At 41.2% G+C, this 27,833-nt stretch overlaps 1 protein-coding gene across 1 annotated transcript in view; it reads right to left on the bottom strand.

Annotated features, from left to right (window-relative positions):
• The window catches only part of DCDC1 (doublecortin domain containing 1), a 383,998-nt gene that overhangs the window by 338,741 nt on the left and 17,424 nt on the right, over positions 1-27,833 (bottom strand). The window contains exons 3-6 of the mRNA XM_067532113.1: positions 16,160-16,347; positions 7,778-8,056; positions 6,086-6,242; positions 5,407-5,569 (exon numbers count right to left, since the gene is read on the bottom strand). Coding sequence (XP_067388214.1) covers positions 5,407-5,569; positions 6,086-6,242; positions 7,778-8,056; positions 16,160-16,347 — 787 coding nt within the window. The remainder of the gene's footprint in view (positions 1-5,406; positions 5,570-6,085; positions 6,243-7,777; positions 8,057-16,159; positions 16,348-27,833) is intronic.

Below are 27,833 nucleotides of genomic sequence, written 5' to 3'. Positions count from 1 at the left end.
CCAATAGGCATAGGTGATGGTATGACTCTGACTGGAGTAGGGGGACCATTTATGATATTATTTAAGATAAATAGGTCAAAATTACAATAATTCATATGAGATTGGCCATGTCAGGTACCATTAGAAAGGTTATAATTTGCTAAGTATGATGATATAATTTTTGTGTATGTGTCATAGTTGTATTGAAAGTTATGAATATGTTTGATATATCTGTGTTTCAACTTCTGCTGTGTTTCTGGGTGGACACCCCAGACAGCATGCTTAATGGCCCATTAGGGAAACTCACAGTTACAATGGTCCCAGGGACAGAACCCAAGGCTACACCTGATGAGTCACCAGGACTTACTCATGTGACCCTGGACTCCATCTTATTTCTGTAAATTTCCACAAGCAGCATGAGAAAGGGACATAAAAGGCAGCTGCACCGCCTCCATTTTGTCTTCAGTCAGTCTTTAGTTTTCACCTACCTCTGGATCAACTCATCTGCAACTGAAGCTGTGAAACAAAGGACTGAGTGAGACCCATCCAGATACTGGATGTACATCAGAGGGACTATACAAGCCTGTAAACTTCACAATTCTACTGGAAACCTGATATACATGGACTTTCAAATCATTTGTATGTATCTAATTGCTTTAATCATTTAACAGTTCTCTTATAGTTTCTTTCCTTTCATAATAAACCTTTAGTTTTAGTTCCTAAAGGATTGGCTGTCAGCTTGATATTTTGGGTAAGATCCAAACTTATATTGATCTGGTAATGTGGCTGACCCTTTGGGGATCAGGAAAACCTTTTTGGTAAAGAGCATAGAGTTTTAAATAACTTATCTCTTTACTGGACCTACTGGCTGATTGGGAGCCAGAGACTGCAACGAAGGAAAGGGGGCTGTATCTTTTGTTCTAGTTTCTTGATAACCAGTGTGGAGAATCAGAAGCACTGTTTGTGGCTGGTTGGGGAGTCTGACTTCAGTGTCCCCCACCAGTGCTGGGAGATTCTGCTCTCCTTTTGCAGCCTGCCCTGACCTTGGCATTTTCAGATGGCTAGCCTAGGCACAGATGGGTCACAGCTGGAACTAGGGGTGCTGGAGCACCCCTTGGCTTGAAATTAATTCCATCATATACAGGGTTTACAGTTTTGTTCAATGGTTTTCAGCACCCCCACTATAAAAAATTTTCTAGCGTCACTGCCAATAGGGTTGTTTCTACAGTGTATATAAGGCCTAAGAAACCACATAACACTGAAATACAGGGCAGTGAGATCACTTGTAAAGCCTGGCTCCTGCTGGCAAGTATGATGAAGGTGGAGTCTTCTTGGGAGAGGTTGGTAAGCTGTGTTTCATTGATATCATATGTGAAGCTTTTGATGAGCTACTGTTATGCCTGCAGCAGTAACTTAGGCCCTAGCCCTGGAAACACTAAAGCACCTGCTTAAATTTTATTACTATGAATAGTTTCATTGAAATCAATGAGGCTACTCACAGTAGTAAAGTTAAGCACTTTACTTTGCAGGGTTGCAGCCTTAGGCTGCAACTGATCGGTTAGACAAAACCCCTATACCTCCACCATGGTAACTATGAGCCCTAAGCAAGAGAGAAAGCCAATACAGCCAAACAATAAAAATTCTTGAATAGGAAAGGAATCTTGGAAGAGACTATATTCTGCAATATTACAATGACATATAATATACATTAAAACATGCACAAACGTTTCTGAAGAAAACATAATCAAGTGATTTGTGTCTTGGGCATCACTTGATTTAAATCCAATAGAAAGAATCTAGAGTCAATTAAAGAAAGCAGTAGCTAAAGCAGCATATTGTGGACACCCGGAAGGAGCTGTCATTCATTTGTAGAGACTTCAGGGTATAATAAAAGCTTTAAGCAGAAACAAGAAGTAGTAAACAGAATGACTGAAAAGAATTAACAATTTCTTTAAATTACAACAAGAGAACAACATGGTACAGATCATTAAATATTAAGCCCTGATCTTGGAAAGACTTATGCCTAACATTATACCCTGTGAATAGTCCCAAAACTGTCTTTCTATGACTGAGGGAAAGAGATAGTGTCTGTTAAACACCTTTAAAAATGGGGCCTCATTACTGACTGCAGCCTTTAACATAAATATTACATAAAAATAAAATATAGCATTTTTTTATTTTTCATTTTTAGCGGAGTGTCTAAAATTTATTCTGCAAGTGAATGTGTATCTGACTCTTTATTCACTTTCCCCTACAATCAATTTAAGTATTATTCCCCAATCACTATGACAGGAAGTTGAGAGGCTGAGCAAACCCAAAGAAATAGTGGACAAAATTTAAGGCTGATGTGAACAGGCCCAAATGCTTTGACATCAGTGGCACTTCTATTCTACACAGGTATTTATACTATATGAATCACAGTGATATCTAAGATGTACCACTTATGCCAGAGCTTATGCTTGCCCAGTATCTAAAATACAGATTTCAAATGAAAGCATCAATCCTGCAAGCACTTACATGTGTAAGTAACTTTACACATGTAAGTAGTTTAATTGATTACAATAAGAGTGCTCAAATGTGTAAATATTTGCAAGATTGAGGCCTAAGAATAGCTCACTGGTCTTCTATTCCCGTGCAGAAAGTATTTACTAGTAATGTATGCTCTTGGTATCTATGTGTTAGGAACTCAAGTCTTGTGATAAGCAAAATTATGCAGTCAAGCCAGATTTTTTTCTACCTTTTAGATAGTGCTTTTTTCTGACTTTTGGGGGTGAGGAAAAACACCCTACAAAACATTAATTTTCTCACACATACTGTAGCTATTTTTTAAAAGATACTTTGGGCATACATTCTACATATATAACAAAAACATAAACAAAGATGATTATGGAACACATAACATTTAAAAAGATAAATTTTAACCTGAATTTTGCTGACTGAGTACAGAGAATATTTTTGAATTATTTAATTATAGTTTGGCAATATAATTAAACTTCTGACCCAGACTGTAAAAAGGCCTATTTGATGCTATTGGTGGCATTTCTATTTATATTGGTGACTTCTTGTTATACTTACCCTAGTGCAGCCCTTTTAATGGACACACAATATGATAACTCTGTGCCCAAGCTCACCTACTCTTTCTTTTCTCAAAAGACAAGGCACATCTGCCACCTGCTCTAGTCTGTGTCCCAGCAACAACTGTCGAGCAGCAAAAAGATTGATTATCAGTCAAAAACCATTGCACAACACCAGATTTTGGTAGGTTAAGCTTGCTGATCCAGCAAGGGATGGTGTGAAATTTTCTGTAATGTGTGCCAACATTTTGGTGCTAAAGAACAGCAGTGCATGTCACAGTGAAACACAGCCAAAGATATGCAGACAAAGCATAGAAGTTTTTGTTTGAATTTGGCTTGAAAGAGAGAGAGAGAGAATTGCTTAATGAATTTGAAAATCCACTCTAACAACCAGACGTGTGCATGGAAAAACTATAATAAAAGCACCAATGCCCTGAAGATTTTATAACAAAACTATAGCAGTGGCTGTATAAAAATATTATAATAATAGCTTTATTTCAGTGTCTCCTATGGTGAGACAATAGCATATATTTAATATTACTGGTTTTATTTAATGAAACCGTAAAATCCTGCTTATTAAATCTTAAATGTATTGGTGTGACTATCCTACATATATGCATTAGAAAAAATACAAAGATTTGTGTCTCTCATTGTATGCATAGACTGTTAATTAAATAAATTGTAGTCAATGGATCATGATCATATTCAGGGTGATTTTCATATTATCTGTAACACCATATCATCTGTATAAGTGATGATATATGAAATAGGTATATCTTATTATTTGTTTGTGAAGTTTTTATGGAAGCAAGATGTGAATATAGTTATATGATATGGTACAGGTGGTGGACTAAAATATAAATCTTTAATCACTCATGAATAGCTTCATGAAAATAAAAATAAAAGGTATATTTATAGAACTACAGAACTGGTCAATATTTTCATGTATTCACTGACATTTCTATAGTTATCACTGTAGTACCTATTTATATAAGAGAATTACCACTTCCAGGTGAAACTAACATTATACTAAAACAACAACTTTCTGTAAAAATTACAAGTCACCATTGTCCTGAAATTTTTCATTTAGCAGTAAAAATATTTGTGCTAGAACTGCTCTTTCAGGATAACAAAAGTAATTTAAAAACATATTAGCAAAAATAAACTATGGGTGCTTTAAAAAAAAAAAGAAAGAAAACATAATTATAACTACAGAAGAAAAGGTTTAAAATGTCCATTAGAGCAAAATAAAATAAAATAAAATAAAATAAAACCACACTCATTAGTTAAATGCTTTTTATTTATTTATTTATTTCTCCCATTGTTAAATGCACTGCATTGCACTTTTAGGCACCACAAGACTATGCCAGATGTAAAACTTTTTTTTTTTAAAGTATTTATAAAATCCAAAAAATGCATTTCATTTTTGTCTCTTATTGGAATGGTACTTTGGTAATAGAGGTTGGGAAATTTTATGTTTGTTAAAGATCGGTCAGTCGCCTGGGTTTTTGTAATAATTTAGCCAGCTAATTTTTATTCTAACAAACATTGTTAGCTTATCATAACTGCCAGCTGTTTTGATGATTTAATAGAAAGTATTTAGTAGGTATTGTGACTTTGATGCAGAACACTATTTAAGTTAATCCTGTAAAACTTCATCAAAATTAATTGTGCATATCTTAGAATATACTCCATCATCTTAAAATATGACTGAGAACAATATTTACATCCAAATTTAAAAAGTAAATGAATCAGAAACAGTATTTTGTGTATATGTGTTCACAAATATCATTTGGTGATTGTATTGAAAAAGAGATGAAATGAAGGAGGAAGCTTTAATGTTTGTTGAAATGAACAATTTTAAAATAATAAAACATTTGCATGTGAATTATATGTACATGTTAGGGTAAATATTCCACATTGTTGTATAGACATCCCAATAATTATTTTAATGATTTTCCATAAAGGTCAAATGACTACATTAACAAATGCAATCTGAAACTGTGAACTATTTTCTTCCTAGTGTAATAAGCCTAATGAATAGTGTCTGTTAGGTGTCACTGAAACTAAATAGTAAATTCAATAATCTCTGATTTAATTTATTATATTTTCACCATTTAACCTCCTGCAGGCTTTATAATGTCTATTCAGATCTATATTAAATTAAGCACCAATGCTAATGAAGGGCAATAAACATGGCTGTCAGTAGATTTTTCTTTCATTAAGCACATTATCCTCTTACTGAGTTCTAAATGAGTAAACATTAGTTTTGTTAAACCATGCAAAAAGACAGGAATGAAAATAATTTTTAATTGCAGCCCGTAAGCCATATACTGTTTGTTTGTTTGTTTACCTTTAATTTTTTTGAATGGATCTAAAAAGGGCTCTCCAGTGGAAATATAAATGTCGGCATCATGGGGTATGTCTTTAGGTTCTAGTGCTTCAGTGCCGTCTGCCAAAAACACTCGTCGTGCAGCCATGTTCAGATTCAGCTTTTCTGTGCACTCCTCCAGTAGCTAAATGAAGGCAAGAGGTAAGGAACATTGATTACAACAGAAAAATATATTCACAACATGACCAACATTTAGTGAAAGAACTGTGACTAAAAATTAGAAATTCATACTTCAATGGCTTACCAATCACAGTAACTGCACTATAAATAACTTAGGTTTTTTGTAATTGTTGCTGGCAATTAACTGATAACAGGATGATGAAAACACAGTAGATAGTATAACATTACAAACAATTGTCAAAATTATTATTCTTTATTCTTAGTCTCACACAATATTGTAATTTGTTATGAATGAACTCAACATTCCATGCTCTGTAGCTCCTATTTACTTGAACAGTGTTTATACTATAGTAAGTGTTAATTGTTCACCAATTGTATGTGTATATGTATGTTATATAGAAAATTTTTTAATATTTTTTCATTTTAAAATAAAAGGCAACTTCTTTCTTTAGCTGATGGTATCAAGTACAAATTATAAATAAAGATAATAAATACAAGAAAACTTTGTATTAGCATTTACCAGTTTAATGGATGGTACAGCAACTTTAGTAGAGATACTTCTTGTGCCATTCTTGTAAGCTGTTACTTTGATTACCCCTGGCTGGCATTTAATAACTTGGGGAACTTCAGATTCTTTCTGGGCCAGCTGGAGTCTTGAGGAAGAGAACTGTGTACATCTGTTGCAAATAAAATCAATTTAGCTTGATCAGATAAAAAGTTAATTTGTATTTTGTTTAAAGCATCTATTTCTAAGGTCTTTTTATATGCAATTATGTAAAATGAATATTTTAATATAAACCCTTGATGACTCTTCACATTATAGATATTTAAATCAGAATAGCTGTGTTTTTTAAATATATGCTATGTAAGGAATTTGACTCCTTTAAATAAAATACATTTAGAATGATGTCCTTCTATTACATATTTAGTTTATTTTTGATAGTTAGCATATTTTATTTGTAATACACAATGCTCAGAAAGCACCTTTACATCTCAAGTATGAAATTGTTTATGCAGCATCTTCAGAGCCATTTTTATTATGCTCATAAGAAAAAAAGACATCCTCAGTCTTTAAAAATGAGTCTCCAATTCCATCAGCATTTGACTAAGTTTTGTAAATAATACCATTGGTGCTAGAAAAATTAACAACATTCTTATTAGTGTTTTCAGTGTATAAGTCAATTTCTTTATAATTCATATAACTTAATGATTTGCTCTTAGTTGAAAAATTAAGAGCTAATGCTGCAGTCCACATTCAGGCAAAATTCTCATAGACTTGGACAGCAATTCTATCTGAATAAGAACTGGTGAATGGGGTCTTATGTCACTATTTCTGTTCTTCAGAATGCAAAATATATTCAGTGCCATTAACTGAATAAGATGAAATGCACTAACATCCAAGAAAAAAATATTCTCAATACTATTTTTAAAAGGGTAATTCTACAAAAAATCATCTATAGTGCTATTGTACTTTAAGGCTGTTCTTAGAAAACAAAGAATTTCTATTGCAGAGCTATCGGAAAGTTGTATGTTTTAACAAGAACATTTGTAATCTAAGGCCCCAATCCTCCACTGAGCTCTATGCAGGGGTAGAGGTCCAACCATACAGAAATCAGATAAGGTTTGAGGCCTAAGCAGCTGATTCAACTCCTGCCACATGGGAATCATTTGAACAGTTTTATTGGACACTGGATTGAACCTTTACACAGTAAGTACTTTTATGCATCTAATCATACAGTACGGGTATTTGACAATTTCCAAGCTCCTTGCACTGTAATGAAAGTAATAATTCAAGGACTTTTTATTCTATAAGATTTTTAATCCCTTATTTATACTGGTGAGCAGTTCTTAACACAAGTAGTCTCATTAAAGCCAAGGGGACTATTTGTGTGAGAAACTGCTAACCCATATGAATAAGGAGTCTGAGCCTTAATAAGGAATTACTACAACTTATAATTAAATGCTTGCTGTATGAAGTTATAAAAATATACATAGATATGGATGCAATTTATGCAGTTTTATATTATACACACATATGACCCTATAAATAAATCTTTAAAAATTGAATAAATCTTTTAAAATGAATAAATTTAGCAATGTCTTTTATTTGTATGTTTTGGAGCATCAATTGAATCATCATGATGATTTCTGTTGAAAGGGGAAACGGCATCAACAGTCACAGTTAAAAGCAGCACAGAATAGCTTTGATTACCTTAGCTGACCTGTTGGAGCACTAACAGGTCTGTTTCTTTTGGATGGTGATATAAGGCAGAAATTGTTTGTACTGTTTGATTTGTAGCTGTCTAGGTCTGATAGTCTGTCACAGCTCTGAACTGATTTTGTTTGATGTGTGGAATAATCCTGAAGTCCTGACCTTCTTGATACCATTGCCGATTGCAGACGAATGTTAGGGCCAAATAGAGGCTGTCTAGAGTTTTGCTTTCCTGTAGTATTTTTAATTGCTGCTTTTGCATAGGGGGAAATAAAGTTTCTGAAAGAAAAATATGGAGGAAATATAAAATTATATCCTCTTATGATGGCCTTTTGGTTAGTTTAAGTAATTATTGAACTGCAAGGACTTGGGAAAACCTGATAAGTGACAAGCATGGGAGAACGTATTTAATGTCAATGTATGCTTTAAAAGTGGAAGGAAAAGAAGCCAAATAATTAAGGCACCAAGAAATTGCTATAATAATTAGTAGATTTTGAAAACAGTCCGAGACAAAAAGCTCAAGGAGGAAAACAAGATTTCCAATGCGTTTTTAAACTATTTTTAAGATAACAAAAGTGTTTTGTTTATCCAACTTACATTAGATATAATAAAACAAAATAACACACCATTGAAAAAGTACACTGAGATTCTATTAAATGTAAGCTGGGATTTTCGATCCAGCTGGAATTGGGCACCTCAGTCCCTACAGCTCTTTTGAAAATCTCAGCCATAGTTTCTGTAAAATTAAGGTTTTACAAAATCTAATGATGGGAATATTCCCAGAAATTAAAAAAAAAAATTAATAGACATCTTTTGCAGATAAAAGTGTTATCATTTTACAACTTCTGTGATTCAAATATTGCAGAACTGTGCTAGTGAATGAATATGAATGTGAAATTGACTAGAAACAAAAGTAAAACTGGCAAATTTACTTTTTGTTTATTTTTTGCATTTCTCTAAGTATAGACAAACAATATAACAAGTAAAATGCAAATTTAAAAAAAAATTGTTTCAACATCTAAGATGCTACTAATATCAAAAGTAAAGACATTTGTTTCCAAATGATATTTAATCTGTTAATGTTCCCTTTAAATAGTTGTGTGTGTTTGGTTTTTGTACTAACAAATCTGTCCTCCTTTCTTCCTCTACTAAACTCTAACCCTGCAGACTCTGGTTCAAATCCTTGTTTAGGTCATTAGTGAAAATGTGTTTCAATAGTTTTATCCTAGTTTATACTTGTACCTGGCATAAAACCATTGAATAATTTAGCTCAATTAAACTTTGCTTAAGAGAGGTCCAGCATTAGAGTAACAGGAACTGCTGAAGGTCAAGATTGGGAAAAACTGGGAGAGCTATACCTATGGCAGTTTGCAGAACACATCTGAACTATGTCTGAGTAAGGCCAATGCTAGTCTTGCTTCATTTAAAATGAGCAATACATTCACTTAATATTAAAAAAACATTTAACACTCATAAGGCAAAATACATTTTAAAAGAACAAAAATAGAGAATAAACAATAGACAGCTCTACGTTTGGAGAGCTACGTTATTATATTGGTGTCATAGAATTAAATTATATTATATACCACAAGATTGGAATTATATAGATCCAGATAAAGATAACACAATTTATTTTTCATTCTCTCTTTTCTTAAGACTGAGGAGTGGTCTAGTGGCATCAACAACCAAGCAGAAGCAACAGAAGAATCTGTCACGGTCAGCTCCTCACTCTAGCTTGCAGATTCTCATAATTCCTGGATGTTACATTGTTCCCTGAAATCACAAGAGCCTGATGACATCACACTAACAAATTACAAGATATTTTTTGTATGGCTTGCAGTATATTTAACACAGCAATTCATATATTATGTATATCAAAATACTGTGATTAAATGAATGTGAAGAGGTTTGAGTTAAATCAAGGAAAAATCTTCGTAGCATTATGGCTATAAACATACTGGACTGTGTTTTGAATTCTGATTAGTGAGACAAAAAGGACATTAATATCTTGTAAGTGTTCATTTTCCTCCAAGGAAGATGGACCATTTGAAGAACTTGAAGAATTTTTTTTCCTTTTAACAATAAAATCTATTAGATCCATTATTTATTACTGAAAAAAAAATCCTTGGTACTAGTCCTTACTGCAGTCATTTATTTTTGTTAGAATGTTAACTGCCTTGGGATTAACCTCCAAAAAATAAACTAGCAAATGAGTCATTTATTTTAGTAAAGGATTGTTGCTTAATATTTACCACTAATGAATTCTTAGAAATACTTTTCAACTACATATAGCACATTATAAATCATCTGCTGGTGAATAAGACTGTTAATAAAGGAAAATAGGTAGGAGACTAACCTTGGACTCCTAGCCTTTGTATACATTAGCATCTTAAAATTTTCCATCATCATTTGTGCAGGTTCACCAGTGGATGCCTGTGTAAGAGCACTAGTGCAGCAGTTCCCAACCTTCTTGAGTGTGCGGACCCCATTTCAACCTCCAAACATTTCATAGACCACCACATGCTACTAGTTTTATTTGAAATTGTACATTTCCCTGGTGAGGATGTTATTTTTCTTTTCCACGGACCCCCTGTAGTAGCCTCACGGACCGCCAGGGATCCACTGCACTAGTGTACACAGGCAGTCAACAGTACCATATTTTAACTGGGGTGCAATCTATGGTGGCTCACATGCCAACAGTTAGTCTACAGTAGTACTTCCACAGTTGCTACCAACAGTGGACTTATACTTGGGATAGGGCAATGTTGGGATATTTTAAGAAAATGCTAGTTTGGAGACAAACTGTAATGTTCGGTATTATATCTCGGTGGCGGGATGGAGCAAACGGACAAAATGATTTCAAATTTAGCTTATTTATTGTGTAAGGTAGTGAAGGAGAAAAGTTACCGGAAACCTTCTGCAGTAGTACAACAGAAGTTCCAGCACAAGACCCAATACAAAAAGTAAAATACAGGCACAATCAACCATAAGAGTAAAGAGTAGGTTATGACACGTAGGAGTGGGCATGTTTACCCCTGGGCAGCCTCATCGATGTCGCAGCAGTGCCATAGGATCTCTAGCACTATTGCCCATACCAGAAAAAAGTATAAAAAGGCTACTATCCACATAAAAGGTAAGAAGTAGCAATTTGCAGGTGGATATATGCATCTTATACCAGGGGAAAATGCCCACACTCGTTATTATTGTTGTTATTGTCGTTGGCTGAGCAGCAGCAGCAGCAACACTTAGTAAACAGTGAGGTGAACCATAAAGCACAGAAGAAACCCACCAAGAGGATACCCACGGCAATATACTCCTGGGGGCCCATTAATCTAGGAGAGGTAGACCTATCTAAGCGGGAAGGAGGGCACTTACCAATACAAGAACGAGGAGACCCATGTTTCGTTCTGATAAGCGAGTGGCAACCAGGGAACCGTCCTGCCCGAGACATCCGCTAGCGCTTCCGCGGATCCACAGAGAGTCTCTCGGGAGGAGGGGGCTACCAGGCCTTCTTATACCTTTTTGCTATCACTGGGGTCAGTGACGTGCATCTCAATCCCTACAGGGATTGGGCCTTATCTTATGTTCCATTAGTTTATTGGTGGTTAATTAGGGACTTCTTGGAATAAGGTGATGTTAGTTGTTTACTTCAGAAGAATTTAATCATAATGCTGATACTGCTTAATTTATTGCTAAAACGGTGGTTATTCCACTGACCGAGCATCAGCAGGTTTATATTTTCATCTCGGAATTTTCCAGGCCCCATGGCACTTCCTCTTTTGGGCTAAGGCTTGTCAGAGGACAGTGTCTGGGTCCTGCTCCCGAGAGGCCTAACTCTTGTTATACTTGCTATAGAAGCTTAGCATTGCCTTCAGGGCCTTGCTCTTGTCAAGCTAAGCTGATTTCGCGTTACAAAGTCTTGCGCACCCTAAAACAAACATAGCACCCACCCCTTGGAGACCTAATATATCATAGGGTGAAAGCTCAGCCTGTAGTGAAAAACTACACTATTCTTTTAGAGACCTTGACATGCTATTTGTGAGATGACATTAAGTAGCTATGGTAAAATATTTGATTCTGCGTTTCTTAAGGCAAAATTTCTGTTCAGATCAATGGGAGTTTAACCTGCTGTTAAATCAGACCAAAAGACTATAATCCCATGTTTGTGACACAAGGAAACATGCTTGTTAGGGCTTCCAAAGTTGGGTACAATATTGAGGGGGAAAAAAGCAGCCAAAAATTAAAGCAATAGGACAGACTCAAGCTGCTTAAATGAAAGAAACAAAAGAACCCCAAACCCAATGAGTACTGAGACCTAAAAATCTTTATTGCATATTTACCAGCAGTTCTAGAATTGTTTCTTTGCATGATTATATTGAAGAAGTTTTTAGAAATGTTTGTGGTTTTTATAAAAGTAAATTATTCTAAGTTCTAATTCATACACTTTGAATTAACTTAGAGATAACGTAAGTTTTATTTTACTGTAAATTTTTCAGATGAGATTTTCAAACTATCCATGAAAATTTAATCAAAATACACTTCAACTTTTTTTTTTAAATAAAAGAAAGCATTCTACACAGTTTTGTCTTTTCTAAGACAACTCTATATGAGACTAACAATCCTATTCATAAGTGGAAAATGTGGCTACTTTGACAGACCCTGGTTCAATAACAAGTATGCAGGTCGAAGTTATCACACAGTTTTGGATGTGAATTCAACAGCAGGATAATGACAGTTGCCAAGGATTTGTACTTGCTGTCGCTTAGTACCAGTGTTGCCTGTCAAATTGTCTCTTTTTCTTATACAGAAGCCATAGAATTTTTATGGATAGCAATTACTTACAATATACAATGAAGTACATCAAATGTAACAACCACTCTTTAGCCCTTCATTATTTGGTCGTCTCTTTGTTATATCTAGTCATCCATTTTCACCTAAATTATTTATTTATACTGTATATTTGACAAGCATATATTTCTTGCTCTATATTTTTGGAGCACTTGAAACCTTGCTCAAGAGATATAGTGATTTATTTTAATATTAATTAATTTTATTTTAAGCTAAACTTTATCTTATTACTATTTTAATAGAAGTTAAACTTTTTGTTGGACTAACTGCAACTAGTACAATCTAGATGCCCAGATAGTTTATACATCTCTAAATGTTTTTTTAAATATTTTATGTGGATAAAAAAAATAATGAAAATATTGAGACTTAGCTATAAGAGAAGGGCTGCACAAAACATATTCATCCATGTTTAATGCTTCCAGGCATCATATATATGTTTATATAGACTTGCACTGATATTGTGTTTTACAACCCAATTGTCTACTTCAAATAACTGCATTAATATAACTTTATATTGACAGGCAATGCCATCCTAGTAGATTTATACCTTTATCATTTTGAGTTGATACTGTAATGTACTCTCCATTGATTTTATTCACATTGTTTTATTCTATTTTGTTCTGACATCTTTTCTGCAAGAGGCTTACACTGACATCATCATAAGACTGTTGTGACAACACTATGTCCAATTTCAACGAACAAGAAAGATATGACAAATTATATATATACATAAGGTAAAATCCTGGTCCCATTGAAGTCAATGGAGCCACAGTTTCATCCCCATTTGGTTGTTCTTTTTTAAAATTCAGTATCTTGCACATGTATAGTGGTCTCAGACACCACAGGAAGACAAGAGAAGACACCAGGAACATGATTTAATGATACTGCAATTTTAATTTATCACGTCTGTGAAATTATCTGGCAATAACTCATCAAGTGCAGATCAACCTTCCTTCCAGAATCCGTACCACTTGGGGAAGGGCTGCCTCTTGCCTTCACTCCTCAAAACCTTTAACCTGATTCCAGCACCATTGCTGGGACTTGACCACTCTCCCCTCATACAAGAATTGAGATTGTGGAGGAAAAGTGGTGGTCTCTCACTGCACCAGACATTAGGAGTCACAATCCTGTTCTGGAGATTCTTTAGAGAATCAGAATACCCTGCCCTAATATTGCTTCCAATTCCTTTTTATCAGGAAATCAGGATCTCTTTAAATAAGTACCTACACTGGATGCCTGCCAATTTACAAGATGAACACTTCACCAGCTCACCTGCCAACTGGGGATAAAATCCTGACTCTGTTGAAATCAATGGAAATGTTATCATTGACTTCAGGGGAATCAAGACATCATCCCAGGTCTGTGGGTTCCAGAGGAGAATATGAAAAAAATTCACATCACCCAGACCAATCTGGCAATGAAAAAAAATTTCTTCCTAGCATGCCTTCTGTGGGTCCAAAAGCTGATTACCAGGATGCTCATAGCAAGACCCAGAAACCCAATTCAGCTCTAATCCCAAGGGTCTGGGGAGGGTGGGAGCCATTGCTCCTGGGTGTAGATTTTCTAGACAGCGGAAGGCGCTTATAAATACTTCTTGTGGGTGCACAAGAGCCTGGGCTACCACTGCAGCCTTCAGTCAAGCCAATGAAGTAGGATTCCCCCCTGATCACCATTAACCCCTCCCTAAGCCCACAAGAAAGATGAGGTCCCCATAAAGTGGGGGGGGGAGGACAATCCTTAAACAGGCTTCATGATTTTCTTTCCCCTCCTGGCTCAAAGAAAAGGCTCCCCACATCTGAGGCAGAGGGGTTCAGGGGAAGGAATGCAATAAGAACCATCTCTTACAAAATAGGATCAGCACAGCTATTACTAGACCAACCAGGTGGAGAAGGCTTTCCTTTTAGCTTATCTGCAAGAGCTGCTGCATGTAGGCCACCATGGTCCAAGTTTCCAGTACTCGTTATGTAGGCAACTATGAATATAAATCAAACCGTATTTAGCTACACTAGAGACGTGGTGAGAAGAAAGAAAAAGGGACTATTGACATGGGGTACGTTATGAGGAAAGGGCTCCACAGAGGAGAGCATCTTTATAGAAATAAGTAGGAGAGAATAACGGGATTTAAATAAGCAAGTAGAAGGGAAGTTTATTTTGCTTACAATGCAAATGTAAATGCAAACTGTATTATAAACTGTGGCTATAGAAAGAGAGATGCCAAACATAAGCCCTCAGTCCAATTTGTCTTTACACCCATTTCCGCAATACTTTGTTTTTTGTCTAGTTAGATTATAAACTCTTTGGGACAGGAACCTTGTCTTAATAACTCTCTTTCTAGACATGCACACTTTTTATGCTATATAAATAATGAAACAACAAGAAGCAAAGTAGGAACTACTAACTGGGCTGTTACTTAAGAATATCAGGTCACCAGTTACACTCCTGAAGCACTGAGACAATATGGCAATAAGTATTAATTATCTAATAGTTTATACAAGTGTTTGTTTTAATTTAAAAAAGGCTTACTTCTCTTTTAGGATTCGCCCTATGCTAAGCTGTATTGTATTAAAATTATCAAGTTTTGTTCACATCTTGTTAAAATACAGCATATTGCCTCCAAACTCCGTTCTCTATCAACAGTCAGAGCTGAGAAAGAAGCAGTAAAACCTTTTAAATGAGCCAAGGATAAGTTTTCTTAAAGTTAAATAATCTTCCAAGAAACAAAAATATGAACTTAGAGAAAATGCACAAACCCATTAGTTAATGACTACATGAACACTTGCTTCATTCACTATACATCTTGTAAGGTAAGTTGCACAGCTCCTAAAGCTTGTATGAGAGTGCTTTCTCCTAAGGTGGATAGGAGAAGAGCTCAGCCTGCATCTGGGATAGGGCATTCCTGCATCAAGAGTGGACCACAAAGTGGACAGTGATTCCAAGCGCTCCAATATCCTGGTTTTCCCTTTTATTAAGGGAAAAAATAAACTGCACCAGATCTAAACCTCATGCATGTATGGTTGCTGCACGATGAGGGAGGCAGAACCAAAGATACAGTGGTCCCATGGAGGCTGGTCCTGCAGCTACCTACAGGATGGGTAACCCACATAGGGAAGTAAGGATGGGGCCTTATGCCATCTTATGACTTGAATAGCTTGTATGACACACCAGGATTTGTCCCTTAAATATACATGTGCAACATCTTGTATCTTTTAATCATTTTTGTATATTTACATTATTTTTATTGCTATAATGATACAATAAATCCCCACTGACTTAAATTGACTATTAGGACCCTGACTTGGTATTTCTGTTCCCAACATGGCTGGGGAATTTCAGGGGAAGGACTGATATCTAACCAAGTGAAGAAAGCTGAAAAGCTGAAGAAGAGGAAGCCTTTGTTTTTAAGGCTGATCAAAGAAAACTAATAGAAATTAAAAATTACCTCTATTTTCAGCTTTAAACTGTTACTAATACAGTTATTTTTTCTCAATTATATTCTTTGCAGCATATCACCAAATAGCAAATTAAAAATCTTACCTTGGCAAATGATATAAGTGGGAAGATGTGATGACTTTATTCACATACTGCTTCATTACTGTAGTTTGTACACTGTTATGACATGAAGACGTTGATGAAGTTAAGAATTCATTATTTTTTTGTGATGCCCCAAAAGTCGGATTGCAAGGTGCATGAGCACTTACTGGCCTCTTGTAATTTGCCATTTCCTGTTTACAAATGTCAAAGACTGTAATTAAAATTAGAGGTTTTTTTCTATTGATAGTTAAGACTGGTAACTCTTTGATTAATTAGCATGAACTGAATCCAGTAGTGCTTTTTCACACGAGTAATCACACAGTGTGAAGCACGGTGGATTTCTGAACACAGCAATGCTCAGTATGGATGCAGACAGATTGTATTTTTTATGTATTTATATTCTTAGGGAACAGAGTTTGGAGCTGGTGAGGAGCAATAGCAATTTGGAAGCTTAAAGAGAGACAGAGGGAGGGATAAAAAGGTCTTCTCTATGAAGCTAGATTGGCAGAATTATCCATCTAATCAGACCATTTGGGCTGCACTTCAAGAATTGACAGAAGGAAACTGTTACACTGAAGCCATTAAGCAACCAAATAAAAAAGACACCCCTACCCCAGGCTGACAGCAGCAGGCTAGAATGACTCTGCTATTTGTGTGTGTGTGTGTGTGTGTGTGTGTGTGTGTGGGTGGGTGGGTGGGTGGGTGGGGGGAAGAGGGGAATTCTGGGATGAAAAGACATGAGGAATTTGGAACCTGGAAGCCTTTTTCACAGTTAATTCACTTTAAATGGAGTGTTTTTGAAAAACTGTTTCAGGTTTAGTTAAATAAATTGTGAAAGATTTACCCAGAACGGACAAGCTTTTGTGGAGCAGAATTGAGACCCTCAACACCCTAAAATACTTATTTTGGATTTTGAACTAATATATTGCCTACTATTTTACAAACTTCTGTATTTTAAATCTGACGGCCCAAAAGGTGAGCAAGGTGGGTGAGGCAATATCTTTTATTGGCCCAACTTCTGTTGGGGAGAGAGAGAAGCTTTTGGGCAACACACCTGCTTCTCTCTCACCAACAGAAATTGGGCCAATAAAAGATATTACCTCACCCACCTTGTCACTCTAATGTCCTGGGACCACCAAGACTACAACTACACTGCATGCCACAAAAGGATAATTAGAGGGACTCTGGAAATCCTAAAGTCTTGTATATGAGGTTTTCTAACTTACTAACAATTTATTGCTGAAATTCATTTGCAAGAAAGATTATTTCATTTATTATGAAATGTTATTGTGAAAGCTATATTGCAAGATGTTTCCAAAGTATAAGATTAAAGTGTTACAAGATTCAAGCTTTAATGTTTATGTGTAAAAAAGCTAACAGAAGGGGAACCAATTAAAGCATGGCATGAATTGTTCATGCTCAACCATGCAAAATATCAAAGTCTTGATCCCAAGAAGTGCCAAGTACCCACAGCTCCCATTTAACCACAGTAGCAGTAGATGCTCAGTAACTCTCAGAACCAGGCCTTTACAGAGTAAGGCCCCAGTCTCACAAATAATTACTCTCATGCTTAATTTAAAGCATGTAAGTAGTCCCATTGACACCAGTGAGACTACTCACATACAAGAAGTTCTCAATCCTGCAAAGACTTATATATGTGTCTTAAATAAAGATTAAATTACTGATTTCCAGAATGCAGAAAGTGTTGACCAAATCCTCATCTGCAATAAATCAGTATGTAGATTTCCACTTATTTTAGTCTTTGGAAGAGTGTGGGAGATAGCTATATTTTTTTTTTAAATATTGCATCTGTCTACATGAGAGTAAAAGAGTGAACTCAATCCTTGATGGTTTTATACATCTACAGGAAGGCAGACAATGACTATCTCAATTGCCAATGCTTAATGGATATGTCCACTGCTGAAAGTCTACCTCTGGCCTCCCTAGTGAGATGCTTAAAATGGATTGACCAGGTTCAGGGGTCCCAGGACAGAAAGTAACTTTGAAATGGACAAAAAAGCTGCCTGTGAACTCAGAGTAGACACTGACTGAGGGTCAGACTGAGGCAGAGACTGCAGGGATGAAATCTGCCTTGCCCAGCCCCAATGTTGGAAGTACCTGGGACAAGTGGGCCTATTTAAACTTACAAGAAAAGACTAAGGTTTAGGTAAAATATGTGTATAGAACTTTTGTTATTTTAACCCTTTTCCTCTCTGTTTAGTACATGCCTGTGGATAAGTAAAAAATATTTTGTTTCAAAGAGGCTGTTTTGTGTCATTGCATTTTCATACTGATCATAGGCTCCCAAAGAGAAGTCTATAACAGGGGTCAAAACTCAACTAGACCTGCTGAGTAAGCACTTGGTAAATAGGGGTGCTAAGACCTGGAGACTCAAAGAGTCATTTGCCTCTGACCAAAGTACAGCCAGTACCTGTCACTTAGAAAGATTGCCTGCCAAGAGACAGACACCATGTAGCCCATCCTGAACTGTAATAAACCTACTATGTGCAACAAATTAATATTTTAGAAGCCTCTTCTACTAAAATGGGGAACTGAAGGTAAGGTACATCAGTACTTCAGAATTCAAAATTATCTACTTCTCATGTTCTAATAATGGTTTTGGCCACTTACCAAAAAATAAGTAGTAATGATAACAATCTTACTGGTACCTAATGAGAAAGTTAAAGCCAACTTTATTCATTAATCCAAGTACTTATAAAATCCCTTTTACAAATGAGACTATTGACGTATTAAAGCGAGCAAGATTTAGCACTATAGTTGTATAAATACTAACCACCTAACAGAGATCAATAATTTCAGCATTTGCAAATGTTTTCTTTGTTTGCCCCCTAAAAAGTCCTAAAAACACAGGCTAAAGAAAGAAAAATCACCACCTGGGAAGGATTTTTGAAATCAGGACCTTCAAGCTACTGTTTATAATCACCCTTTGACATGCTGAGCAGTATCTTACTCCTTAAGTAGTCCCATTGAAATTGATGGGAGTACCTCGTGTGACATGGTCAGAACAGATAGCTACTGGAGAGTGCTCTCTTTGGGTTCTGGAATGTGGCTAAAAGACCCTTCCACAGCCTAACAGAAGGAGCTACTGAGCCCAGGACTCAAATACATTTGGGGGATAACAAATTAGAAAACAGTCAAAGGGCTAAATGGGACACTGAGCAGAGAACCCCAGACAGGGCCCACTGCTCCTCATAAGTAGCTAAGGAGTCAGCAGATGTGGCGCAGAGGAACTCTGCCCGGATACATGATTGGACAGAGGAATGGAAATAGGCCCCACAGTCACAGAGCACCTCCTCAGCCAACATCCTCTTCCTGGCATTATAGATGGCCATCTTGGCCAAAGCAAGGAGGAGATTGAAGAGGAGGGACGCATAAGTGAGATGTGGAGAGAACTGCAGCCAGAACCTCTGGAGGAGCTGGAATAGGGGCTGCAACCTGGCACACTCCAGATATACGTGCGCCAGGGTCTCCCTCACGCCACAAAAGGGACAGGGGTGAACCATGCCAAGTACACGCTCATGCTCATGGCTCCATGAAGGAGCTGCCAGCTAATATCCTCGGCGGAACGTGGAACCAAGGTGGAATACAGACTGGCCCACTGGGGTTTCCCATCCTCGAGAGGTGTCAAAAGTTCCTGCCACTTGTTAGCAGGGCAGGACACAAGGGTGAGAAATGGAGAGTGTGGAGCACAAGCATGTACAGTTGTGCCCATGGTGCAGTCCGGAAGTGAACCGGCTGCAGATGCTGCAGCTGGCTCAGGGTGTGCGGAGGAGAGGCTGAGGGGGCTTATGGGGCAGGGGCCTCATGTCAAGATCTGGCGGGCCTGGGGTGAGGGGAGCACCCTCCTGCAGGACCCACTTGAGGTAGGTCTGAGTAGCAGGCGACAAGCCTGCCCTCACCTCCTGAAGTACATGCTGGGGGAGTTTGATGGGTGGAGAGCCCCATGCGCCGATCCCCAGCACTTGGGGATCAACCCATTCCCCCCGGTCATAGTCCAGGAAGTCTCCAATCTTGTACGATCATCTCCCTGGTTCCCCTGTACAGAAAGGTGGAGTGGATTTCAATCTAAAACCAAGATGTGGCAGGTGCGGCTGCTCTGTAGTGACGGCTGTGCAGCCACTGTGGTACTGCAGGCAGTCCACAAGTTTTGGCCACCTGTTTGGAATAGGGCAGCTCATGCCATAAGCTCAGCATCAGTCTCTAAAGAGTTAAACAAACGTAACTAAGATTGGCTGTCTGCAACTTTAAATAAACAAACAAAACCTAAAAGGCAAGTGTAACCTTTGTTGTAACACTTGAAGGCAAGGCCCTGGTATTCTGAGTTAGCATTGAAGAGCTCCTCCCCTGTCCCACTCTCAGCCAGCTCTGCCCCGAAACACAGGCAAGCCTTCTTAACTAGCCTGCTGGTTCCTAATTGGTCAGTGCTTCCTTGTATCAGATCCGGCCATGGCTGGTCAGGTCTTGTGGCTGAAATGACAGTTCAGGCTACCACCTAGAGCTGGGTCCAGGTTGGGCAGAGTCCAGGAATTAGCTAACGGTCAGTACTAGAGAGGCAGAAGCCAAATGCCAGAGCTGGAGGGTCGTCCACAGTCGGAAGCCAGATGTGGAGCCAGGGATCCAAGCCAGAAGTCAGAAGCTAGAAGGGAACAGGAGCTGGAACAAAGCGGGAACAGGGACTGAAAGCAGGCTGGAACAAGGGCAAGCACAGCTGCTTGGGTATGGTACATGTTGGGCAGCAGCTGATCTGTTGTGAGGGCTAGGCTTATAAGCAGAGCTGCTAAACTAGGAGCCAATCAGGAGCTGTGACTACCCTGTCATTTCCAAGGCAGTGCAGCTGGGCTCATTGGTTACCTAGCTGTGAAGTTAGTCAGGGAGCAGGCCAGCAGCTGGCTCTAGCTGGTCTGCCCCTGCACACTCTTTCTAGCCCTTTTAGGCCCCTGGAGGTATGTCTACAATGGATTAACAGAACTTGAGTTTGCAGATCATGGGTTTGTTAATCTAGGGCTTGAGCGTCTACACATATCTATAATTTCAGGTTAGGAATTGTTGAACCCTGGGTCCCAACCTGGGGCTCCAGTGTCTACATTGCATCATGCTGGCCCCATAACTGTTGTTCTTCGAGGTGTGTTGCTCATGTCCATTCCATTCTAGGTGTGTGCTCGCCCTCGTGCACAGTTAACGGAATTTTTTCCCCTTCAGCAGTACCCGTAGGGCTGGCTCTGGCACCCCCTGGAGTCCCATGCACATGCCGCAGTACATGAGGCGTCGCTGGCTTTACGCCCCCTCAGTTCCTTCTTGCCGTCAACTCTGACAGCGAGGGCGGGTCATGGAATGGACATGAACAACACATCTCAAAGAACAATTACAAGATGAGTAACTGTCTTTTCTTCTTTGAGTGCTTGCTCATGTCGATTCCCTTCTAGGTGACTCACAAGCAATACCTTGGAGGTGAGCCCGGAGTTACAAATGAGCTGCCTGCAGCACTGCTCTGCTGAAGCTAGAATTATCTCGTGTCTGTTGGATAATAGCATAGTGGGCCGTGAAGGTGTGCACAGATGACCAGGTGGCAGCTCTATAGATGTCCTGAACCGGCACCTGCTCCAGAAAGGCTACCGAAGACGCTTGAGCTCTGGTGGAATGGGCTGTGGCAACACCCGGAAGAAGCACTCTAGCCTGCTCGTAACAAAATTTAATGCAGGAAGTTATCCAGGAGAAAATGCGCTGGGCGGAGACAGGTAAGCCCTTTATCCTATCCAAAGAGTTGTCGTTTTTCAGAATGACTTAGTGCAATCAACATAGAAAGCTAACGCTCGTCTAACATCAAGCGTTCTTCCTCCAAACTATGTGGCTTGGAAAGAACACTTGGAGAAATATTTCTTGGTTACAGTGAAAATAAGACACTACCTTAGGCAGGAAAGCAGGATGAGGCTGTAAGTGGACCTTTTCCTTGAAGAAGGTTGTATATGGTGGCTCTGAGGTAAGCACCCTAATCTCAGAGACTCTCCTTGCTGAGGTAATTGCTACCAGGAAGGACACCTTCCAAGAGAGCAACAACAACGAACAGTTGGCTAAAGGCTTGAAGGGGGGACCCATGAGCTGCGAGAGAACTAGGTTCAAGTCCCAGGGAGGCATTGGGTCAGGAATCTGAGGGTAGAGCTTCTCTACTCCTTTCAGGAACCTAACTGTCATGGGATGGGGGAAAAACTGATCTCCCATCTAATGGGGAGTGAAAAGTCAAGATAGCAGCCAGGTGAACCTTCATAGCTAGTCCTTGCAGCTTTAAGTGCAATAAGTACTCCAGGATAGCCTGGACAGTTGATAACTCGGGCAGAATTTCATGAGATGCTGCCCAGCAGGTAAATGGCTTCCACTTGGCCAGGTAAATGGCCCGAATGGAAGGCTTTCTGCTACCCAGCAGAATTTGTTGAACCTGTAACGAACAGGCCCGTTCCTCTGGGTTCAGCCATGGAGTCTCCATGCCGTCAGGTTCAGGGAGTCCAGGTCTGGGTGCAGCAAGCAGCCTTAGTCCTGAGACAGGAGATCGTGCCACCGAGGCAAGTCCAGCAGGGGGGCGATTGACAGTTCCAGCAGCATGCTGAACCAATGCTGGCGTGGCCATGCCGGTGCGACTAGGATAATGTCTGCCTTGTTCCTCTTGATTTTTGGGAGGACCTTGTGCAGCAGTGGAATGGGCAGAAATGCGTACGTCAGAACCCCTTTCCATTGCAAGAGAAAGGCGTTGGATATCAACCCTTCCTCAAGGCCACGGAGAGAACAGAACTGCGGGCACTTCTTGTTTGCATCCGGATGGAACAAGTCCACTTGGGGAGAGCCCTCCATCTGGAAGATCATAGCAGCCACCCTTGGGTGGAGCGATCAGTCGTGGCGGGGTAAAAAGGATCTGCTGAGGCAGTCTGTTGTGTCGTTCCTGACGCCCGGCAGTTGAGAGGCTATCAGGTGAAAATCGTGGCTCTCTGCCATGTCCCACAGACACATCACATCAGGCACATCTTCAAAAGGATTGCCGCTGGCACGCCTGGCAGGCCCCTGCTGGAGGGGAGGGCTGGGGCAGACCCCGCAGTTGCTAGGTGCCTCCTAGACCTCCTAACTCTATCTCTTCGTCTATAGGGGTGAAACTACGAGGCTGGTACCTCTGCTGCTGCTGTTGAGGGTGGAACTGGTGCCTCAAGGCCTGGGGCATATAAAGGCCGAAGGAGTGCAGCATGGCCCTTGAATCCTTCAGACCATGTAGTTTGGTATCAGTCTGGTCTGAGAAGAGAGCAGACCAGTCAAAAGGAAGGTCTTGAATGGACTGCTGGATCTCCTGCGAGAGCCCAGAAGACTGCAGCCACAAGCACTGATGCATGCAGATCGCTGATGCCATGGCCCTCCCAGCTGAATCCGCCACATCTGAAGCTGCCTGCAAGGCTGCCCTAGCCAATGTGTTATCCTCCTCAAAGATGGTGGCAAAGTCCATCACCTGCTCCTGGGGCAAGGCTTCCCCAAAACGCTTGAGGGAGTCCCAAAGATTGTAGTTGTACCTGCCAACGAGTGCCTGCTGTTTAGCAATGGGAAATTGCAGGCTTGCTGTCAAATAATTTTTTCTCCCGAACAGGTCCAGTTTTTTATTGTCCTTGTTCTTGGGAGCCGAGCTGCGCTGGCCCTGCCTGTCCCGCTTGTTGGCGGCTGCCACCATGAGGGAACCAGGAGAAGGGTAGGTAAACAGATATTCAAATCCCTTAGCAGGGACATAGTACTTTTTTCTCTGCCCTTTTCGATGTTGGGGCCACAGACAATTGTGTCTGCCATAGGGCTTTTACCACTTTAAGCACCCCCTCATGCACAGGCAGGGTGACCCAGGCTGGAGCTGCCGCTGCCAGCACGTTAAAGAGGCAGTCCGAGGCCTCCTGGAGTTCCTCTGCCTCCACACTGAAGTTTGAGGCCATCCTCTTGAGGAGCTCCTGGTGGGCCCTAAAATCGTTCAAGGGCACCGATGACCCCAACACAACCACCTCATCCGGGGAGGACAATGAGGACTGGACTGGCACAGAGGGTGTCAGCATCCCTTCCTGCTGCCGGGGAGCCACAGACAATGTCCCCTCCTGGGGATCTGAGCCCTCTTCCAAAGCCGACTCATGGGCTCTCTCCAGGACCACTGGTGCTGACTGAGCCCCAGAGGACCTGTGTGAGAGAGGGTCTGGGGTCACTGGGATCCCCCAAGACCCCCAATATGGCCACTCTGCCAGCAACTGGCCCTGGGGCCAACCAGGCGCTGCAGGGCCGGGGAGTTGCTTCTGAGCCCTTGTGGGGCGACGATGCCCCAAATGGGCAGCAGGATGCCCATCCTCCCTCGAGGAAGCTGACTCACTGCTGGACGACCATGGGGGTCGGGTGGCAGCAGCTGACTCCCTTGCGGTGCGGTGCCGCGGGGTGGAGGAGCAGTGTCCCAATCCTTGGGTACCATGGCGCTCCAACGATCGCCATCTTGGTGTCAAGGAGTGCAATGACAATGACTGGTGATGCTGCTCCTTTGACTGACGCCGGGCTGCTGGGGAACCGTGCTCTGAAGAAGAGTGGGACCGGTGCCTTGGGACTGATGACTTGCAGCGCCACTTTCCCTTCGGTGATGGCTCCCTCTCTGGTGATCAGGTTCTGCCCTGTTCCGGCACGGGCGAACTCATTGGTGCCAGGAAGTGGCACCGGCTCCCTTCCAGGGAACACCTGCGTGAAGATAATTGAGATAGGTGCCCTCCTCCAAAGGGCGCCATTCTCGGTGCTGGGGACCGTGATGGGTGCCAAGAGGCTGGTGACCTCCTGTGGTGGTGGTGCTCTACTGCCGAGGAGCACTCCAGAGACGGGGACCAGGAACATCCCCTCAGGGACTGGTGCTGCGACGTTGACTCCCCACGTGGTGACCTGGCTCTCGGAGACATGCACCTCTCTTCAGGGGAGCAATGCAGCCATTGCAGGGGACCCATCACAGGCTTCCCCATGGAGACCAGAACCCTATCCTTCGATGGCGCCAGAAGCGAAGAAGGGAGAGAAGGCAGATCCAACAGATTTCTTGCTGCCTGGAACGCCTCTGGCATTGATGGCACCGCTAGTTGAAGAGGCCCCTTTCCGCTCCCCGGAGTCAGGGGCGGCTCTTTCAACAGGGTTACACTCCTAGGCAGCGAGCCCCTCTTCTGCCGACCCTCAGTCAGCTGCTCCGAAACCAGTCCCGTGATGACCCCGCTTCCTTAGACTTTGGTGCAGGGGAGTGTCCTCTTTCCATGTGCTGCTTCTTCTGCTTCTTCCTCGATGATGAGAAGGAAGAAGTCCGGTGGCACGGCGGGGCCGCTGCCAACTGGGTGCTTTGCTCCGATGCCATACTCTGCACCGAGGTGGAACGTGCTGGTTCGGAGGTCGGTCTCAGCGCTGCCTCCATCAACAAGGCCTTCAGGAGGATTTCCCTCTCCTTCTGAGTCCGCGACCTGAAAGCCTTACAGATCTTGCACTATGAGCTTCCCGCAAGCACTTTAGACAACTATCATGGGGATCACTAAGAGGGTAGGGCTTGCCACAGGGGAGATAGAGCTTGAAGCCTGGCGACCAGGACATGCCCTGCTACCGGGCAAAAGTCCCAGCCGGGACTCTTCCTAATCTAACTACAACTATTAACAATGACTTAACTAACTATTAATAGGAATGAAAAACAAACAACAATTGACCAACTATTGAAGGTTGAGAAGCACTTGCAAAGCAAGCAGAGCAGTTTCAGCAACCATCACAGGTGGAAAGAAGGAACTGAGGGGACATAGGGCCGATGGTGTCTCATATACCACAGCATGTGCGCAGAACTCCAAGGGGCACCAGAGCCAGCCCTATGGGTATTGCTGAAGGGAAAAAAATTCCAGTAATCATGCATGAGAGTGCGCACACACCTAGAATGGAATCGACATGAGCAAGCACTAGAAGAACCCAGACATCCTAGCACCCTCCCAAAATGTGGCCGCTCTAGCTCTTTGTTCGTGCTGCAGAGTGGGAAAACTTGACTGTCCACCAAATATGACTGTCCAGAGGGCAAAGAAAGTGGGATTGTGGGATACTTTTGGCAGACACCCAGAGCATGAGTCCAGTAGGGCTGCATCTACACTGCAAAGCAAAAGGGCTTGAACCACGTATCCCCGCTTGACTAAGGCTTGGGCCTTCCACCCCTGTGGGGTCCTGGGATCCTTGGTCCAAGCCCTGGGTTAGTGCAATTTGGGGGTAGATGGTTTGATCCTGAGTTTGATGTAAGCCTGGGCTTATATCAGAGGGTAGACAGATGCTGGAGGTAAGTCTTGTTGGTAGCACAGCTTGAGCAAGGTGGTGTCTTAGTGCCAATGTCTCCAGCATAGGGCAGAGAAAGCCTGGCAGACACCATCACTGTCATGTTTTATTTCCTTCTATCTCCTGTATAAAAACTGAATTTCCATCAGTTGTTGTCTTTGTTTTTCTGCAGCGGGGGTGACAGAATTTTATTGTAAAATGATGTCTTCTGACGGGTCCAATTCCTATTGTGGGACAGACCCTATGGCCCAGATATACTGACGTAAAAAAGTGGCAAAAGATTTCATAGTTCAACCCATTGCTCTCACAGCTCCTACTTTAAAAACAAACTTCTCCAGTATTAATGCAGAATATTTGACATTTTGCTACATCGATGTGCTGCATATGTAATGTATTTCAGAAAAATTAGTTACACCATAAAATACTTATAATTTGTATTCTTTGGTATTTCTCTTTAGCGGTGTTTCTCAACCTTTTAAGTAGCAAGTACCTCCTAACTTCTGAAAATTTTAATAAGTACCCCAACACTCAATTTTCCACTCTGAGAAATACAATCTTTTTCCCCTTTACCACTGGACGACTGTATTTCTCGTAAAGCAGGAGAGTTCTGAGTTCTGCAATGCTGTGTGGCTGTGGCAGATCACAAAAGTCCCAGCTGTTTCTCCCCTCCTTCTTCATCCCCTTTCTCCATATAGGAGCAAAGGTCAATGCCAGCCAATCACTATGGCCTAATGGCAGGGTCACATGGTGTTCTCCTCACACAAGCGGGAACTTGTGAGGTCTGAGCAGGCACTAGCAGCCCACCGGAGTGGATAGCAGCGCTCTCAATGGCCGTCCCCAGGGGGGTGCAGACTTGGGGCAAATCACACTGTGTGGGCCCCCCTTAAGATTTTTATACTGGTAAAATCTGGGGCTGTCATAGTTGCTCAGCTACAGCAGTGAAATTGACAAGTAAGCCTGCGGGTATAGCCCGGCTCCAGGACTGGGCTAGTCGCTGGGCTCTCCACCTGGCTTTCTGGGCACTGGGCTTTGAGCTGGGGAGGGGAGCTGCCACTTGGGCAAGTTGCAGGCGGCTGCTGTCTGGCTGCCAACCCAGGAGGTGGGCAACTGCCACCCAATCTGAGCTGGGGTGGAGGAGGCTTCCACACAGGCTGGAACCCAGGGATGTGGGCAGGCGGCAGGCCGCTGCTGCCCATCTTCAAGCTAGGGTGCAGGAGGCTGTCTCTCAGCTCAGAGCCGGGGCAAGGGTGGCAGCCACCCAGCTCGCAAGGCGCAGGAGGCTGCTGGTGGGCTCCCACCTGGGAGCTGGGATGTGGGTGGCTGCCACCCAAGCCGGCGGCTGCCG

Source organism: Emydura macquarii, unplaced genomic scaffold, assembly GCF_026122565.2.
Source record: "Emydura macquarii macquarii isolate MOO-44397 ecotype Brisbane River unplaced genomic scaffold, CSIRO-AGI_Emac_v2 contig_3240, whole genome shotgun sequence".
NCBI classification, from domain to species: Eukaryota; Metazoa; Chordata; order Testudines; family Chelidae; genus Emydura; species Emydura macquarii.
Note: the sequence above shows the minus strand (reverse complement) of the source record. Positions and strands in the feature narration are given on the sequence as shown.